We start from the raw sequence: 19064 nt of genomic DNA, 5'->3' as shown, positions 1-19064 counted from the left end.
TTCACAGAATGACTTTTGGTGCAGTAGGGGGCGCTGGTGTAGCTGCTAGTTCATGTGTCAACGCAGCAGTAGAAGAAGAAGAAGCGGCAACATGGCGGCCCGCACGTCGCTGCCCTTGCTGTTCCCTAAAAAACTTCCTCCCTTCAGACTCAAACACAAGTTCGTCCACACCGAGGCTGCCGTCAAGGAGCCCGCGTACCCGCCCATCGTGCACTCTCTCACGGCTAAAAGCAAAGCGGCCCGGCAGCGGCAGATCGAGGAGCGCGTGAAGAAGATCAGCGCGGCCCCGGTGGAGGAGAAGGTCTCCCTCATCACTCGCATCCAGCGCAAGAAATTCGTGGTTTACCCGCAGACCTTCGCTCGGAACGCGGACAGATGGTACCAGCACTTCACCAAGACCGCGTACATCCCGGGTCTGCCCGAGAAATTCACCCTGGACGCGCAGGAGGGCTCCCCGGAGGAGGGGTCGACTTCACCCGCAGCACCGAGCCCGGTGTCGGGGATGGACGATGAGGCGTTCGCTGACATCCGCGCCCTGGTCACCCGAGTGATTTTACAGGAGCACTGGCACCTCAAGAAACGTAAAGCTTCCCTGTACCGACAGCAGGAGATGATGGTGGGACCTTTTCTGAAGAACCTGGTGACTGGACTCTCCTACAGCCTGACCAGACACAACCCGCTGCTGCTGCTCTCCAGTCTGGGTATGGATCACACAGATTGGTGTATATATACATGTGTGTATGTGTATACATACATGTGTGTGTATATATATACGTGTGTGTATGTGTATATATGTGGTGTTAATGATCAGAGGTGGAAGAAATACTCACGTCTATCACTGAACCATGTGTGTCTACATCACTGGGATGTTGCAGCTGCTATCAATACATCAAAGTTCCTCTGGGAATCATTCAAGTCTTATCATGTCCAGAGCTGCAAACATCAGTCAATTAATCAATAAATCAAACTTTTCTGATGCTTGAATATCAGTTTTAGAAATTCTTAATCAAATATGCAAAATCTTTTCTGGTTCCAGCTTCTCAAATGTGAAGATTTGATGCTTTGATGCACAGCACTGAATATTTCTTGGTTTTGAACTGAGCCAACAAGACTTTTGAAGAAATTGAAGAAAATTGTTTTTTCAACCAGATCCTCAAGTTGTTTTCTTTGATAAACCAAGATTTACCAAAATCTTATGGGTTCTTCCTGAACTCATACTGCATCCTTCTAAAGTGTCTCTTGGAAATCTGTCCAGTAGTATTTGCGTTATCTTGCATACAAACAAATGGACAGGGATGAAAACATATATATCAAGCATATATTTATATAAACTATAATGCTAAGTAATGCAAAACGTCCTGTTTCAAAATGAGCTACATTATAATATAATTTTCTTTTTTCAGATATTAATCCACAAGTGAACTTTTATTGGAGGAGAGGACAGAGAATCATCCCAAAGGGGCACCGGAGAGGCCATCCAGAGCCGATCAGGTTCCAGATCGATGACCGCCCACAGTGTCAGATTAGGACCACTCAGCAGCTGCCACAGGTACTCATACTTTTAACACCACAGAGTTTATATAGTAGAGAAACACATTTAAATACATGGATACAGTAGGTTTTCATTCATGACAGTTACTGAGGCAACAGGGCAAAAGAAATCAGTTGACACAAGGACACGGATCATTTAAACTCATCATTTCCTGCTTTTTAAATTCCTCTCAGTTTACTCCACTGGAGGCGTCGTATGCAGCTGAGGTCCCAGAGGTCACATATGCTCCCAACGTGATGCCTCTCTTCAGAAGACAGTACGACAACAATATCTTCACAGGTAACCGCTCACATTCTCCGTGTACTCAATCATCTAGGTCAGAGTAGCCAAAAGACGATACAGGGAAAATGTTTAGTTCTTTGTTCATATCCTAAGAAAAACAAAGTCTCAGGAGCTTTTGTGTGTCGTCCGTATGGATCTCGTTTCTCTAATAACCCTCAAAAAGCATCATAGGAGGTAAACCTGAGAAACAGTGGTAGATTATCAAGTGTCTCTTTTAAAATCATGGTTGTTATCGGGGGTCCTGGTTGGTGAACCTGCCAGTTACATGTCATCGATGGCATGCAAGTTTAATTTCTCATTATTCAGTTACCTCTTACTGCCACAAGAGGACGCCAGCCTGCAACTTTCCATGTACGCTCACTATGGATCATGCAGACGTGCAGCCAGACGAACCTGCTGTCGTTTCCTCCCTTGAATAGTCTATGGGCTTATTGTTTTTCCTGTTTTGTATGATACTATTACTCCTCTTTCAGTTGTGCTCTGATCATATTAAACTCATCCTCCTGGTCTTATCAACAGGTTCTAAGCTGCCAGACCCAGCCTGCTATGGCCACACTCAGTTCCACCTGGTTCCTGACAGATATCACAGAGACCGGATGGCTCGGCAGCAGCAGTCTGACCAGGTGGAGGTCTTCCTCAGAGCCAACGCACTCGCCAGCCTCTTCGCCTGGACAGGAGCTCAGGCCATGTACCAGGGTGAGATTGAGAGTTTTTAAAAAGGGGAGTTTTACTCATGTGACGAGAAACAGCTGGTGGTCAAACTTCCTTCTCACCTCTGTAGGTTTCTGGAACTACGAGGATGTCACCAGGCCTTTCGCATCCCAGGCTGTGATCACCGACGGCCACTTCTTCTCCTTCTTCTGCTACCAGCTCAATACAGTGGCTCTCTCTGTGGAGACGGACGCCAACAACCCCAGGAAAAATCTTTTGTGGGGGACAGAGAGTCTGCGGCTGTATGAGAGCGTGGAGGACGGAGAGGTGGTTGGCCTGAACGATGGCGTCATAAAGCTTCTGGTTAACTTCCTCATGAACCAGCCGTAGACTTGCTCAGATGTCCGTCTTCTTTACAGATTGTTTGCTTCTGTCTCCTGATGAAAAAAAACCTGTCTTTTTTTTCTCCAAGCCCATGAAAGATCCAAGAAATCAAGAAAAAAACGCGGCAGATGTGCACGTTTTGTTAGACTGTTTAAAAAAACATCTGCTTTAATCTGTGTGAACAGGTTTATGAGTTTTGAACAACGTTCAGAAAAATACACATCCAGGATTATCATACATGTGCAGATTATTTATGCAAAAATAAAATGATACTTTATAATCAGGAGTCTTGTGTGTTTCTCTGTACAAACTTATACAATTTGATATATTTTTCATTGCATGACTATGTCAATGACACTACTTGTCATTTGCAGTTAATACACTGACTCTAAATCCTTTTTCTGTTCCCCTGCTGCCTCATTGTCGACTGAGTCCAGCGTTAACTCTCCTCTTTCTAACTCCACAGCCCAGATTTTTTGTAATATTAAACTTAAAGTCTTCAACCAACTCTAATTTAAGTGACATCAAGCACCTCATTTAACTTCACTGTAGAGTTCAGTTTACAGCATTTGTAAACACATTTATTGTACAATCTGTGTTGTTTCCACATCAGTTAAGTTAAAGTCTTTAGTGAGCAGCTACTGAAACAAACACAGTAACGGTGCTTTGTGTAGTTTTAATTTGCTTGTTGACATGAATACGAGACACCTTCAACATGGACAAAGACCAATAACTGAAGTCATGAAAACAATACAGACATCTGCGTTTATCTTGATATTAAACTAACACACTGGAAGTAGACAGTGTCGCGCACATAAAACAACAAAGTCACAGTGAGGTTCAATAATTGCTTTTTGAGAGTGTAAGGCACTGCTCACAAACCGCATTCATAGCGAGATAAAGATAAGTTGAGGTTTCCTTTGACAAAGAAGCAACAATTGCGGAATGAGGTGAAAAGTCACCGAAATAAACTCCACAGGAAGTGACGGTTTACAGGGTTCAGTGCAGGATAAAGCTCTTTTAACCACAGATTCTGCTGTCGATTGGACAAAAAACATCTTCCAGCACAATTCAGTGAAAACTGATTCATGCATATTATTGCATTTTGTTTGGTGAAAATATTTAGATTTTCATTGAGGACACAAAAATAATTCTTTAATGTTGCATTTAAGCTCTACCATTCACGTTTGAAAATAAGCAAAAGCAGAATCCGTTTACTTGCAGAGAGTTTAAACCTTTCGCTGTCTCATTGAAGAACTTTCCTCTGGTCCGTTATTTTCTCCCTGCGTCCTGGTGAGGGCATCAAAAGTAACATTAAAACCACAAATAAACGCATTAAACTTGAAGATGTGTCTCTTATGAGGCACTATTTATGCAAGGTTTATGTGCTGTAACTTAGATCTTTGACTTACAACTTAATCTACAAGAAAAAATCTGCAGGACATCTGAAAGAAAAGCTTTTAAATTTATAAACTACTTAGTAAATCAAGGTCTGTAGTTTTAAATGCTAATAAGCTGAACTAGTTTCTAGAAGGATTTGAATCCAGATGCAGCTGGTCTCCAAGAGACAAGTGGTTAAACTGTGTCCAAAATAAATTAAAGAGCTAAAAGATGGAGGAGGATTTTCCACAATCTGGAAACCCAAAAGTTGTTTTTATTGTTGGCTTGTAACTAATATATAATGCATTGGAAATGTATTCTATTAATAACAACTATTAAACCTCTATAAATACTATTAGAAAATGGTATAGAAAACTAAAGCAGCAGTCACACAGTACTCACAGTGATTGCTCCACATTTGTCCCATTAACTGAGAAGAAGAAAGATAATTCATTTAAAAATAAAATACATTGTTCAAAACTGAGAAAAAAACAAACGCATCCATGTGTTTTGTTGTGTCTGATTTACCTTCGGAGCAGTTTTTCTTTGACTGACTTCTCTCGTAGAGCAGAATGGCAGCGACCAGGACTATCACCTCCACCAGGATGGCGATGAATGGCTTCAGAGGTTCCCACAGAGTGATGACCTTCAGTGGTGGAGGAGGAACGTACAGATTTTAACCATGGAAACAAAAATACTCCCTTACAAGTAAATGTCCTGTATTCAATCTGAAACAGAAGCACATAGGTATTGTAATCAAAATGTTATTGTTAAGTATATACCCTTGTACTCCATGTATGTATTTTAAAGAAATATCTTATATTTAACACATGAGTGAATTATTTCAATAAAACCTTCTCAGAATTTAGAGGAAATATCAGTGAATCAACTAAGATATTTGAACGACTTTGGAAAGTAACAACTAAAGATTATATCTGTCAAATACATGGATTAAAAAGTATTATAATCCTCTCTAGGGCTACAAGTATCAGTCGATATGAAGTACAAGTACCACAAAATTACAAGACTTTATTACATGTACAGAGTAACTTTCCACGACTGACCTTCAGCTCCACGTGGCCCATCGTGGTGCCGATGGCGTACACTGCTTCACAGTAATAAAAGCCGGAGTCGCCCTCTGTCAGGTTGTGAACCACCAGCTTGGTCGTCCTCTCTTTGTTTGTGATTTCATTCTGACGAGACTCTGCTGCAACAAATATCTGCTCCTATAGGACAAGAGCATCATACAGCTTAGTAGCTGCCGCCCTATTAATCCACTGGGTGAGGTCACGTATTCCCACAGGATTCTTTCAAATGGCAAAATTAAGAATTAACAAGATATCTCTTTCCTATAATTTACTAATTAAGAACTAAATAAAACAAACTTTATTTAAATAGTGCATAATTCAAAATAACCAATTATATAAATCTCACTGAAACACCAAATCAAAAGCAGCCTGTCAGCAAACAGCTCCCTCACTTTATCTGTCCCGTTTGCTTTGTACCAGTTCCAGGAGAGGGGCTTGGGTTTGGTGCTCTCCATCTTACATGCGACCACCACCGAATCCCCCACGTAGCTGACGATGGGCTTATCTCGCACCTCTCCCATCTGTGGAGCTGGTGAGAGAAAGTGATGAGAGAATGATCCTGCACCATCCTGAAAGTGAAACGTGATGCAGGTTTATAGACTCATATGAGAAGGATGTGATGGGTACCTGCCAAAATAAAATCTACTTTTGCTTCATTTCCAAACACACAAGAGTAATTTCCGAGGTTTTCTTCACCAACGATCTTGAACCTGTGAAGAAAAAACAGATGACAGAGGTTTTACACCAAAACGTATTAGGTTTGATTTAGGAATAATGTTGCAGAAAGGTTACTGGTCTGTAGATTCTTCCACCAAAACAAGACTGAACATTAAATACAATGAAATGTGTTCAGATTATTTATACATCAACAAAAAATTGTGGGGGAAGAAAACAATTACTTCATGTTCATATCAAGTAAACTTAAAACTAAAAATATAATTATCAGAAAAATACATTCTTTCTCATTTAACAATTGCAGCTATATGGATTGGCAGTAAGATGTCCAAATTCTGTGAGATGTGTGAGACACGTCTGTGTGAAAGTATGAATAAATAGAAATTATTATTAAGTGCTGAGTGTACCCTGTTCCTTAATGCAAAGTACAGATATTTGCTGATGTATTTAGAGGAGAAAAACTAAGAAGTACCAAAATATAAAGTACAGATATATAAATAATGTACTCAAATACAGTAACAGAGTACATGTACTTGTCTGGAACTTCATCTGTTCAACTAAACATTAAAAAACATTAAATACAAATAAGAATTTAGCACAAATTATGAAATATTTTGCATCTATTTGAATCATCAGACAGTGAACAGGTCATAAACTTCAAAAACACCCGCAAACTTTGCATAAAAATAAAATTTAAGAAGCGAATGGGTAAAATATTGGACACACTTACAGTCGTTTGAGATGATACTTCTCGTTCTCCAGCTGCACCGTGACGCGACCGTCCTCGATTTCATCTCCATCTTTTCTCCAGCAGCCGGTTATGTTTGGCAGATTGTTCGGGTTCCCGCTCCAGATGCACTCAAGCTCCAGATCCACAGGGTTCACCAGCTCCACCTTCTCAGTGTGACCTTCGCCTGTGTGGAGAGTGGAGGAAAGATTCTACTCACCTGGTTTCTTCAGAGGTGAGATCATATCAAACATCCTATTTTTCACATCCCTTGGTTATATTTACATCAAGCTGGGATGAAACAAGTCTCCGAGATGCAGACATATTAAATATAACATGTACTGACAGTTACCTTTAACGACAACACTTCTTCCAACGGTCAACAGAGGACTGATGGGAACCAGTGGTGTAGGCGTTGGGCCTGATGTCTCTGAAAGAAAAAGAAATAAATGTGTAAAAACACACAAACCTTTCTTGTCTTAAAGGTTCAGTGTGTAAGATTTAGGTGAAAGGGATCTACTGGCAATCATTTAATATAAATTAATCCTAGTGATGTTTCCACTTGTGTTTTATCTAAATTGAATGAATTGTTGTTTTCTTTACTGTAGAATAGACCTTTAATATTTAAATACTTTATATTCACATCAGGAGCAGGTCCTCTCTACCGAGGCCGCCATGTTTTCTACAGTAGCCCAGACTGGACAAACTAAACATCTTTTGAGTTTTCATGACAACTGAAGGTTACAACAGGTTCTCTCTGATGTTTGGAAGGGAAGGGTGAGGTGAGGGGTGTTCGGCTGCAACATGTAATTTCACCACTAGATGTCAGTAATTCCTACATACTGAACCTTTAATGGATGCATGATAAAAAAAAAACACAAACTAGCTGCTTGAGTAGTTTGAACAAGGTGTTTCCTTAACTGTTACTATACTGAAGGTATATTTTATATGACTGATAACTTCCCCCCCAATTTTTGAGTTTTCTACATAAAAGCTTCCGGTGCATTGATAAGTAATTGCTCTTGGTTTTAAAGGAGAGTTTTTTCATGTCCCGTCATGATGTGAATGCTCTCTCAGAGGATTCTGTGCCACAAATAATTTTTTTTTTTTTTTAAATAAACAAATTTTCACCACTGGCAGCTTCACACTAAATGATGTTGAACATGAAGGTGTTGAAATCCTGTGATTTTTTTTTTTTTTCCACTCCTCTTTGCAAGGTTACAGAACATTGGCAGGAAAAAGCTGAGGCAGAGCAACACAACAACACACAGTCACAATGAACCCCAGGTATCATTTACTTGTTTTGATGTGTCTGCAGGAGATGAGGAGCAGGACGGTCTGAAAAAGCAGCTTCTTCCACGAGGTTGACATGATTATAATCCGTCTGTCCTCCTCCTCTGCAAGCACCTCTCTCACTGGGCCTCCTCTCTCTGCATCGTCTCACCACTCCTCCCCTCCTCCCTCAGTTGCACAAGTGACGCAGCCATGATATCACCCTGCAGCCTGTGGGTGGCTGACTCCATCCATTATTCAAAGAGGCAGGGTCTATTTCTTGATGCTGTGCTGCAGCAGGGCCGTGCACAGACAGAACAAACTGAAACAAACACAACTGTACTTTAAATCAAAATGTTGCTTTCTGCGATGAGAATCACAGAATTCATCCCAGCTGGATGTTTCCACTGCAGAGTCTCTGCAAGGTGCCCCCTCCTGTCACATGAGAGGACCTGGCAGTTGAAGGTCACATGAGCTTCCTGCCCCGATGAAAACAACCACGAGTGTGAACTATACATATGAAAGTGTTACTGTAACTGATTCATTTTTTTTTATACAATTGTATATGTATAGAACAAATACCACCACCACGGCCCAACTGTCCCCTTAAATTCAATATATATGTACATGTATATATATATATTTAGGAAGACTTCAGCAGAATTCAATAAAAGGTATTGACTGTACTTTATCATAAAGAGCAGGGAGTTTGACCTTTGACCGGCAAAATCGAATGAGTTCATCTTTGATATGCAGAAATTCTCTCACGGTGGAGGGCAAAGGACAACACGGAAACAAAAAGTACATTTGAACAGAAGTTATCTCATAAGTACTTGAGTACTTCAGTTAAGCAAGAGCTTGTCTTTGTCTTGTCCAGTTCTCTTTTCACCCCTGAAAACAACCCTCATGTCCAATATTTATAATAACACTGAGTAAAACACCCACATGTGGGTCAAAGTGTAAAATGCAGCACTGACATGAACACCAACACATCAAGGTTGTTTGAAATGTTTTCTTCTGCAGACGAGGTGTGCTCATATTCTCCATTCTTTCGTTACTACATTTTGTTATTTGTCAATATCCTCTTCATCTGTTTTTTTAATAAACAGTTCCTCTCACAAATCTCCAGCTCATGTGTAAAACTGTTGAGCTTGAATCCCTCTCATGATCTGCAGAGTTCAGGTGTCAGTGGGTGGTCCGCCCTGCTGCAGGACTCAGTTTCTTATGTAAGGAGATTAATTCATCATGTGCTACAGAGTCACACGCATATACTGCAAAACTGTGGGGAAGCATATTATGCCTGTGCTTACAGATCTGTGGGATTCTTTAAAGTGTCCAACTAGTGGAGAAGGGCTGGACTATATATATATATATAATGAGGGTTGCAGATTTATACAGTAGAGAATGACAAACACTTTTACAGATCAATTATGTGGTGCCCCAACTTTACTGTTTACACAATGTATAAACATTAGATCGATATAAATTGTGCTTTTGTTGTATTGCTATTGAGTAGTGAATTAGTCTGGCTTGTTGTAGCCCACTGCAGATATCTGGAACTACAGGAATGAAGTGAGCAGTGGACCATGACAGCTCTCATCTGACCAGGCTATTGTCCAAAGTAGCGGTGGAACTCTTTAAAAGAGTTTCAGGGTTGAGACATATTTCACGGCTAAACAAGGAAGTCAGAGTACCTGATAACATGAGGGGAGGAAGAGGAGCAGCAGCGAGGGCCTAATACTGCCATCCTGAGGGCGCAGCGACAATAACACTCACACAAAGAGCAGATTATTAACTTTGTGCAAATATTCTGAGTGGGAGGTGATTTTTTATCACTGATTACTTATGTGGTGGAAAGCAACTACATATATTTACTTGAGCACCATTAAGGTACCGTGATGGTTCAACGGATAAGAAATCAAAAATAATTCATAAAACTGAAAAAAATACCCTTCGTCAGTTCACGGAAATATACTTTCTTTACTTTCGTAAAAATGTATTTCTAAAATTAAAATCCAAGAGTAATGTCAGTATACAGCTTGTCAATACAAATAGTGGTTAAAGGTTTAAGAATATAACTTTCTAAAAAATATTTTTCATTAACAATAGGTAAGAGAAAGAGCAGCACTATTCCAGATACATTTTTAGATATTTATAGCTTCTCCTCTGAGAAATATCGATGATATTCCAGCAGCTGATTCACTGCTGCTGAAGCTGCAGGCTGTTGATGAACACTGTCTGCAGCTCGTTGATGTCATCGCTGGCCTCTATAGGGATGCTCATCCTACCTGGCGAGGTTGAAAGCCCACCACCTGAGTTGTGCATCTGCTCATTGTGACACGGGCTGAGATTTTCATAGAAGGATTCTCCCACTGCGCCATGAAAACACTCGTACATGTGGGGCTGCGGGGACAAGCGGCTGAAGTCCTGGGCCTGCAGCAGCCCGTGATTAAGGTGGAGGCAGTGTTCAGGCCTGGGGCTGTGGCAGGGGCTGTGTGACGGGCTATGGGGTATCATGCAGGTCTGCAGGCAGCTATTCTTCCGCATGGCCCCGTGCAGGTCCAGTCGGGCTATCAGTGGCTTTCCAATGTTGATGCTTTTGGTCCAATGGACAGGATCGTCGTCCATGGCTGGGAAGGTACCCTGAAGGCACACAGTGAACACCAGCTCCTCCTGTTGCATGTGAGGAGAATATTTATTGTGATTGTTTTTAAAGTGGCTCTAACCATGCCAGTCTCTCTCTCTCTCTCTCGATCCAATGTTCAAATCATTATGTGAAGCTTTATGCAAACGTTCATGGCACCTGGAGGATAAACCAGGTGACATGAGGATACCTTGACTTTTGCTGTAGCTTCTATAGCTTTAAAAATTTGAAATATCTCTGCATCTAAAAATAAATTGGCACATACATATCAGTTCCCCGAAAAATATAAATTCTCCAAAATAGTAGTTCAAAAAGAATCCAAAATCTTTGCACCAAATTTTACCAAAATTCTGTCACTACATTCTTGAGATATAACGTTCACAAGAATGGGACGTATGTTCGGATGGACAACCCGAAAACATTACGCCTCCAGCCACTGGCTTTCACCGGCGCGATCACAGGGATAAACACAAATCTTTTTCTGTTTGTGCAGATATTCAACTTTTAGCCAGCACTATACGTCCAGAATATAATGACGTGTTTTACCCTGAGCTTCTGCAGTGAGCTGAGTCTGGTGTAGAGACAGTGCTGCGGCAGGCTGCTGGACAGGAGGTAGATGCCCGTCTCCTCTGGAGTCTCTCTGTTCATTTCTTTAGGATCCACATCAAGGTCCTGCAGGGAGGAGAAGAAGCAGGTAGCAGTGTACAGTATGTTCAAACACAACCAATTAATACACAAAAATAAATAACATCTGGATCATACCAAGGTCTAACTGCCCCACAGGTGGTACGATGTACTTTAAAGTTTGATAAGCTGTGTTCATGACAACATACTAACCTGTGAGAAGTCAGTGACGTGAGCTTGGCAGAAGGACATGTGCTCGGGCTTCTTGACGATGTAAGTGTAAATGACGAGCACGTTAGAGAACTCCGCAGCGAAGCCCAACTTGATCTGAGCCCCGCAGTCAAAGTTGAGACTCATACTCTCAGGAAGCTCTGGAATAATACACAAAAACTGTCAATCTTTTTTTTTAAATAAACATTTTAATAATGGTCAAACACTATAATGTATATGTACGCAGCTATACAGGTATTTAAAATGTATTAATGTGTGGTATTAGTCCACAGTTTTTAAATATATTTTTATGCTTTGAATTTCAAGGTTGGAATAAATCTTCTGAACTACCACAATTAATGTTTTCTTCTTCCCATAAAAAAAACAAATGTCTTCTGTATGCAAAGATTTATCAGCTGACAGAAGAGTGATAATATTGTGTTTGGGTGTAAGCAGAGTCAACATTTGAATGAGCGTGCTGTACTGAGTCGCAGTAAGCAAATAGAGGCTTCCCACTATTGTGACCACATACGTATTACAAACAAATATTTTTAAATAAAACTTACCGTGAGCCTTCGCCCACTGTCGACTGAGAGCGTGAGAAAGATCGGCGCTGTCGCCGGGCAGAATAGGATCGGCCAGAGCCCTCTTCTCTGACAGGCTGCTGCGGATCTCCAGAGCCTGCTTCCCCTTCGTAGCATCAAACTGACCCATGTCTGAAAATTACAAATCATTGTTTCTACAAATGTTTTTTTATTGACTTTTAAACCTTCTAAAATATCCAATACATCTGGTACATGAGTTGAACCTGGGGCGATCAAAAAATACGTGCCCCACTGTAAGAGCCATCTTATTTATTGTTTTATTTTAAATGTTAATTTAATTGACACACCCTTAGCAAACATTTAAGACACACAACGTGTCCTGATCCCAACTCTTATTAAATAGTCAGGGCATCTTAAAGTCGTTTTTATTCATCTACCCTGCATTTAAAAGGAAACTTCATTAGTCCACAAGTAAGCTGATACAATTTTGACATTAATAAGGCAAAGCTAAGGTTAGGGTTCATGTTAGCCTCAAAATCTTCTCAGTCGCAGATTAATTTTTAGATGCAAGTGCAGCCTGAGTTGCATTTTAAAGGCTTTGTTGATTACACACTTATTTTTAATTGACATATTTAACATGTTGATCATTTATAGTTCATGTTGCATTATGTATGAGTTTCTGTTCCCTTCTCACCCTCAGCGACTCTGTCCAGCACCACGGTGATCTTCTCATCCTCCAGCAGTCGCTTCTTTAAAAACTTGACGAACACACCGTTGGTGAAACCACTGGAGCTCAGCTCGAAGGCTTCGGCATCTTGGCACCTGCACAGCCACATGAGGAGAACAACATTTGATTTTATTTTTCTAAAGATTTTTTAGATTTTATTGTATCAATTTTAAAATGATGTTTTAAACTTGCGTTGCATATCCAAACACGATGTTGGCCGTGACCCTCAGGACAATGTTTGGAGCGCTATCGTCATGAATATTCCTGGAAAATGAATAAATCTATAAACCTTCTGAGATCAAACCAAGGTGATTAATCTATAACAGCTCTATGATACATTGGTGAATTTGCTGATTAATTAATTGATTTTCTTAATTAATTGATTCATCTTTTCGTCAGTAAACAGTTAGCACTCACCTTTTCCTGCACATGTCCATCAGAAAAACATTGAGGCCTGTCTCCTTCTCCTGCATCAGTTTCAGGATGCTCTGCACACATAAGCAGTTGGCTGATCTGTACGGGTTTGGTGCATCTACCGGCACCATGAAACTGTTGCCGTAGTTCTCATATCCATGACCAGCGTAGTACAGCAGACCTTAAGAGAGAAGGGGGTGTTCATTTAAATCCAGTACCTTGATTACAGAGGAGGATTGTGGCTACACAGATGGTTCATGAAGGAAGAAAATGTTTTACATGAATCTATGAAAAGGCCTTAGTTATGGTTGTGAATGTTTCTGGACATGTATCCACATCAAGTATCATCAGGAGGAAAAAGTCCCAACACACCATAGACTCCCTTGTGAAGAAGCAGCAGGAACTCGTCGACCGCGTTTCTCATCTCCGACTCTGTGAGGTCCAGCAGTGAAACCACCTTGAAGTTCAGCTGCCGCAGGAGGTTGGTGAGGTCGTACACGTCCACCATGGGAGCCTTGAGCTGCGGGTGGTTCTGGTACGAGAGATTCCCGATCAGCAGGGCCACTTTGTCAGTCGCTGGGAGGCAGATAAACAGTTAAAGTTAAACTATGGGAGATAGAAAACTCATGTGTCCAACATTATCCCGGGTTTAACACAGGGATCCATAGAAAATATTCTCATAGATAACATATATGCATATGTAACAGGTGATTATAAGTATCACTCTCCACAGACATTTTCACTGCCTGTTTAATAAAATCTTCTAAAGATGTTCAGTTGTGTTTTGTCTCTGACTCTACTTTCATGATATTTGATGTGTTTTCTATGTGACAGCAAAGAACAAATTCCCCTTTCGCATAAAACAACCATCCATAGTAAACCAAACTACGTAAATTCACAAAGTAACACACACAGGAAGGAAGTGGGTCACAGTAGACTGACTACCACACATTTATAGCAATCTGAAGTCGTTTAACACCTTTTGAATAAAAACAAACCAGAATTTATATTTTAATTGCCCATTTCTGGGGACACTGTTTCATAAAGATATTTATTTAACTCGATGGTATTTTTCCGCCATTAGTCTCTTGTGTTGTTGGACTTTAGTTATGTGATATTATTGTCGACCTGTGTAACTGCTGAAGTTGTCAATTACAAGAAAGCAATAAGTCTCACATCCTTATTTTTTGGGTGACCAGGACAAAAATATACTTGTATAGTATCAAACAGAACAGCAACACATGCAGACACACACAGCTCAGAGCAACACTGCGATATGAAGAGAAACATTCAGTTAAGAACACGGTGATCACAAACATTTACATAACAAAGTGTGTGAGACACACTCTTACCATGAAGTTGGTCTGGAACACTGTTCAGGAAAAAATCACCAGAACCTGAAGTCAACACACAACGAAAAAAAACGCAAGTGTGAGTAAAACATGTGTTTGGAAAGATATGTAGAAACAGTCGATGAGCACTCTTACACTCACCTCCTCCAATGGCATAGAGGTCATCTAGGAATTAAACAGATGAATACGTCACCATCACGTAACATGAGCAGTTTTAGAAAAATGCTCTTTTGATTAAAGAAAAAAAGATCAGAGAGAAGGTGAGCCTCACACCATCAGCGATTGAGACGACGAACCAATAAATAAATCTACAGATTAAGACCAGTGTTATTCTGTGTTTTTCTACTTGTCAATGAATCCCATGAAAAGTCAACAGTGAGTTAAAATCTCTCTCAATATGTTTTCACTTCTCTATTCCATCTGCGGCAGCCTGAAGGTCGTGACTTACTATTGTTTCCTAATACGTGGTTTCATTTTTGAAAAGATGATTTTCTAAAATTGCTGGGCACTGTAGTTTTTAGTGTTTATTTTAGATAGACGTACTTTATTGATCCCAAATTGGGAAATTATTGCTAGTGATCATTGACAGTTTGTAGTGTTTGTAAGACAACAATGGACGTCTACGACACTGCGCAATAAGCTTTATCTGGCTCTAATACAAAGACAATACTGTAGGATAGATTCAGTGTTGGTTTTGGTCTTTTCATGGGATTTGTTGACTATGAGGAACAAATATAGAATAGTGACAACCTTTAACTTTAACAGAATTGATTGAAAAAGACATTATTCAAATTAGAAATCATGCATGTGACACCTGGAGATAGAACCCTGTGAACATTGTGCTTGTTAATGTCTTAATAAAAGTGATGATTAACATTTCCATGCAGCGTACACCAGCTTATTGTTATCCTATTGCCATTTACTACCCAGGTCTTTCAACTCTACCTTCGGAGCACTCCATTGCCCCTGAGAGCTGGACAGATATCCTCGGTGCTTTCAGTCGAGAACAGAGCAAATAATCACTCAGACAAGATGAAATCAGAGCTGGTCCGATTGAGCTGTAACAATGGAACTGACAAACACAGCGCTGACATACCTGTGACAACCTCGACTTCATTGGACCACATTCGCTCAGAGCTGCTGCTGATCTCACAGCGATACCTGCCATTGTGATCCTGCGTCACATGAGGAACCTGAAACGCACAGCGAGCCATTAACGATCAGTCGACTGTAACAAAACAGTTTTGTTTTTTTTAAGGTTTGACACAGTAAAATTGTTTCCAAATAAAAACAAATCCTCACCGTGAGCTTCCTCTTTGTGGCGTTGAGGATCGGAACTCCATTTCTGTGCCACTGGTATCGAGGGATCGGTCGTCCCATGGCTCCACACTCCAGCTGAAGGGTTTCCCCTACAAGAAGCCGCTGGGTCTGAGGCTGGATCACCAGCTTCAGCCGACCCTCTAAGGAATGATAACTCTGCCCTGGTGCTGGAGGGAGACGGAAACATCATTAGTGTGTTAAAGTTACAGGTTCAACCTGTATCGTGCAGTCACAAAGCAGGAAACTGCTGTTACAGTTGAGACTTTAACAATATCTTACCGTAAGGCATGGTGACACTCAGGACGTCCACCTGAGCCCACTGGCTGAACTCAAAAGTTTCCCCACAGTTGACCCTGCAGATGTAAAAGCCAGCGTCCTTCAGCTGGACCGGACTTATCACCAGGTCTGGAGAGAAGCTGTTCGGCACCTGAGGTGAAAATGTGAATCATATTTACCACCATGTAAACCTCAACTCTTTATCCCTGGTTCTTATTCGCTCTCCTTTGCTCACTCTACCAGCTCCGTGATGAAGTTGTCTTGTATCCTCATGGATCTCTTCAAACACGTGGTGCATTTAGAGCTTCAGTGTCACTGCATGTTCACTAAAATGCAGTTTACAGAGATTTCTTGAAGCTGCACAGCAATCCATGTTTCATTTTCATTTTTTAAAGACAATATAATTTGTTTTCTTATGTTTAGGATCAATAAAGGAAAGATAGAGACATGTTTCTCTATTTTGGGAAATCAGACCTGCTGGAGGATTGGTTGGTTAACATCATGTTTGTTGTACACAAGCGTATTTGACTATGGTATGATATTTATCTAAGCTTCTTACAGTGGTTGAATGAATAAAACAGAGCAAGGGAAATGCAGAAATTGACTACAGGTTTCTTAATGCTGCAGTATTGTAGATACAACAAGAAGTAATGAGTGGGCAGTGCTTTTGCTTTGGATGATGGAGAAGCAACAGTGAAGATGATTCAAACCTGAACAACAGCACTTTGTGACTCATAGGTTTTTTTACTTGGAAATTTAACAGGACGTGCCAGGCAAGTGTATTTAGTGAATAAATATCAAACAAAGAAAGAAGAAATGATGCAAAAATACTGAGTTGTGCACAAACACAAGTTTACACTTTTTACAAACACTTTAGTTCTAGAATGATTCAGACAGTATGTTTTAACAACCTCTCTTCTTTTCCACCCTCCGCTGTGTGTGTGTGTGTGTGTGTGTGTGTGTGTGTGTGTGTGTGTGTGTGTGTGTGTGTGTATGTGTGCGTCTGTGTCTCACCTCATCCTTACTCTTGAACCACTGGTACTGCACCGGAGCTTTGCCCACAGCGTGACAGCTGAGCCGCAGATTGTGTCCCGATATAAGAGCCAGTGACTGGGGCTGGATGAGAATCTGCAAGGCTGAACATTAAAGACACTTTCAAACAAAACCCTGTCCCAGTAATTAAAATGACATCAGCAACTGAAAAACAGTTTGAAATGTAACCACTCCTGAACGCTTCGTGACCTCATTTCTCAACAAAATATGTCTATTTAAAAACTGGTTGCTCACATAGGCTAAATTAAACACTAAGATTCAAGATACAAAACTCTGATCTGAACATAACTCTAAGGAAAGGCAATCAAGCTGAGAGGGATTAATCTGACCTCTAAACTGGCAAAAAAAACGTAAAAATCTGAAAATACTTCAGTGAATTATATTCAGTGATGATCAAGTTTCCACTGTTCCACTTTCCACTCCCTTTCGTCGTGTTTAAATCAAGCTAAATGTCACTCAATTTCCATAAATATTGTACTGTGAATGAGTCATTGATTCTCTTTTAATCTAAAAATACAACACAGATAACAAATATCTACCTAACAACATAATAAAAGGCCCAGCAGGGGTTGTCCTACTCTACCTGACGGTTTCAGGCATTGCACAGCCTCTGAGTTGCCGAGAGTTTGGAGGTAGTCCATCAGCTGACCCGTGGTGCAGCCCCGCTCTCCCATCAGCCTCAGCAGCATGCGGCTGGGGCTGCCGTCCAGCTGCAACACCTTCAGAGAGCACATCTCCATGTCGTCAGAGCTGCAGAACGATGCAGATATGAGAATCAACTCAGGTCGTCAGTAAAGATAAATATACTTAAACACAGAGAGCAAATTTACAGACAGATACTGATACAGACATGTAGCTTAATAATGATAAGTATAAATATACAGTTTTCATACACAGGCTACAGCCACACACCAAACAATCAGTGTTTTTATCAGAAAAATTAAGATTTACTTCTCGTTCAAAAACTCTTTTAAAAATCTGTGATTCGGCAAAAAAATGTTTGATTCTACAAACACCTTAAAACAGATTTCAGAAAACATTAACAACCTACATTTAGTCATCTTCTGCCATTACTCTTATTTAAAATGTGTAAATGAACCTATAACATGTAAGAATAAACAACATCTAGAGCTCTTTATATTATGTAGGACAATTAAACAGCTCCACAGAATACGATGCAAAACTGTATTCGTTTTATATACAGTGTGTGACACAATGCAGGGTACTTGACTTGCACTACAACTGTATACTACATTAGAATATTTCTGCTATATCTCTGACTCCAGAGCTGCAGGATTCAGACAACAATTATTATTATTATTATATGAACTGTTGCTGATATCATTCAAAATTATCACTCTAATTGTTTTCATTAGAACAACTGTGTCTGAGTGTCTCAGTGTCCGCAGGACAGAGTCACTTCCATCCCACCTGACTCTGAGGCGTCGCTCGCTGCAGACGATCTCTCCGAGTCGCCGCCATCCTCTGCCGCTGGATTTGTCCAACACGTCGCACAGCTTCTTCACCAGCGGCTCCTTCAGCAGGTGGATCTTCGTGGATCTGTCCGAGGAGTCCGACATGACCGACGGCAGGAGGAGCTCACCATCAGACCGGAGACTCTTCTGTTTCACTTCACAACTCAACTCACAAAAACTCAACAAGTTTACTTCCTGGAAAGAAGCGACACGGACACGCCCACTGCAACCGCGCCAAAGGTGACACGCGCGTCAAGATGATTCACTGTGGGTAAACTTTAAAGCAGGGGTCACCAAACTTTTTGAAACTGAGAGCTACTTCATGGCTACTGAGTCATACGAAGGGCTACCAGTTCTTCTGAAATAACACATTTGCTCAGTTTGCCTTTAGTTATATATTATTATTAATGATA

The 19064-nt window shown here is 40.7% G+C and overlaps 3 protein-coding genes across 4 annotated transcripts; 1 reads left to right on the top strand and 2 right to left on the bottom strand.

The window, feature by feature from the left end:
* Positions 1–14: 14 nt before the first annotated feature.
* On the top strand, positions 15–3149 carry mrps30 (mitochondrial ribosomal protein S30). Its single transcript, XM_020099287.2, has 5 exons — positions 15–701; positions 1404–1549; positions 1726–1831; positions 2354–2530; positions 2616–3149. The coding sequence occupies exons 1-5, from the start codon at positions 53–55 to the stop codon at positions 2873–2875; spliced, it is 1338 nt and encodes a 445-aa protein (XP_019954846.1). The 5' UTR covers positions 15–52; the 3' UTR covers positions 2876–3149.
* A 376-nt stretch (positions 3150–3525) lies between these two features.
* Positions 3526–8615, bottom strand: emb (embigin). The gene is made up of 9 exons (XM_020099288.2): positions 8038–8615; positions 7092–7169; positions 6743–6926; positions 5965–6047; positions 5730–5866; positions 5314–5475; positions 4778–4895; positions 4652–4679; positions 3526–4159 (listed from the first exon to the last, which is right to left on the bottom strand). The coding sequence occupies exons 1-9, from the start codon at positions 8108–8110 to the stop codon at positions 4099–4101; spliced, it is 924 nt and encodes a 307-aa protein (XP_019954847.2). The 5' UTR covers positions 8111–8615; the 3' UTR covers positions 3526–4098.
* A 1356-nt stretch (positions 8616–9971) lies between these two features.
* malt1 (MALT paracaspase 1) lies at positions 9972–18864 on the bottom strand. Of its 2 annotated transcripts, XM_020099188.2 has the most exons (17): positions 18608–18864; positions 17760–17926; positions 17138–17259; positions 16127–16274; positions 15830–16014; positions 15624–15720; positions 15473–15520; positions 14669–14692; positions 14528–14572; positions 13548–13751; positions 13179–13356; positions 12954–13025; positions 12729–12856; positions 12056–12205; positions 11493–11650; positions 11202–11327; positions 9972–10684 (listed from the first exon to the last, which is right to left on the bottom strand). In XM_020099188.2, the coding sequence occupies exons 1-17, from the start codon at positions 18754–18756 to the stop codon at positions 10211–10213; spliced, it is 2475 nt and encodes an 824-aa protein (XP_019954747.2). In that variant the 5' UTR covers positions 18757–18864; the 3' UTR covers positions 9972–10210. The 2 variants fall into 2 exon arrangements, with proteins under 2 accessions (XP_019954747.2, XP_019954748.2); XM_020099189.2 differs by lacking the exon at positions 15473–15520 and having other exon boundaries at positions 18608–18863.
* Positions 18865–19064: the final 200 nt, after the last annotated feature.

The sequence above is a fragment of the Paralichthys olivaceus genome, chromosome 4, assembly GCF_024713975.1.
Source record: "Paralichthys olivaceus isolate ysfri-2021 chromosome 4, ASM2471397v2, whole genome shotgun sequence".
Taxonomy (NCBI): Eukaryota; Metazoa; Chordata; class Actinopteri; order Pleuronectiformes; family Paralichthyidae; genus Paralichthys; species Paralichthys olivaceus.
Note: the sequence above shows the minus strand (reverse complement) of the source record. Positions and strands in the feature narration are given on the sequence as shown.

Bases quoted from the DNA above. Each gene is read 5' to 3' on its own strand.
- mrps30 (XM_020099287.2), top strand. From the start codon at position 53: ATGTGTCAACGCAGCAGTAGAAGAAGAAGAAGCGGCAACATGGCGGCC. The intron at 702-1,403 runs GTATGGATCACA...TTCTTTTTTCAG, and splicing joins GCTGCTGCTCTCCAGTCTGG to ATATTAATCCACAAGTGAAC. The intron at 1,550-1,725 runs GTACTCATACTT...AATTCCTCTCAG, and splicing joins CCACTCAGCAGCTGCCACAG to TTTACTCCACTGGAGGCGTC.
- emb (XM_020099288.2), bottom strand. From the start codon at position 8,110: ATGTCAACCTCGTGGAAGAAGCTGCTTTTTCAGACCGTCCTGCTCCTC. The intron at 6,927-7,091 runs GTAACTGTCAGT...CTCTCCACACAG, and splicing joins AAGAAGTGTTGTCGTTAAAG to GCGAAGGTCACACTGAGAAG. The intron at 4,896-5,313 runs GTCAGTCGTGGA...CCACCACTGAAG, and splicing joins TGGGCCACGTGGAGCTGAAG to GTCATCACTCTGTGGGAACC.
- malt1 (XM_020099188.2), bottom strand. From the start codon at position 18,756: ATGTCGGACTCCTCGGACAGATCCACGAAGATCCACCTGCTGAAGGAG. The intron at 16,275-17,137 runs GTGAGACACAGA...TTTTCACCTCAG, and splicing joins GGTTCAAGAGTAAGGATGAG to GTGCCGAACAGCTTCTCTCC. The intron at 15,521-15,623 runs GTATGTCAGCGC...CTCGACTGAAAG, and splicing joins TGAAGTCGAGGTTGTCACAG to CACCGAGGATATCTGTCCAG.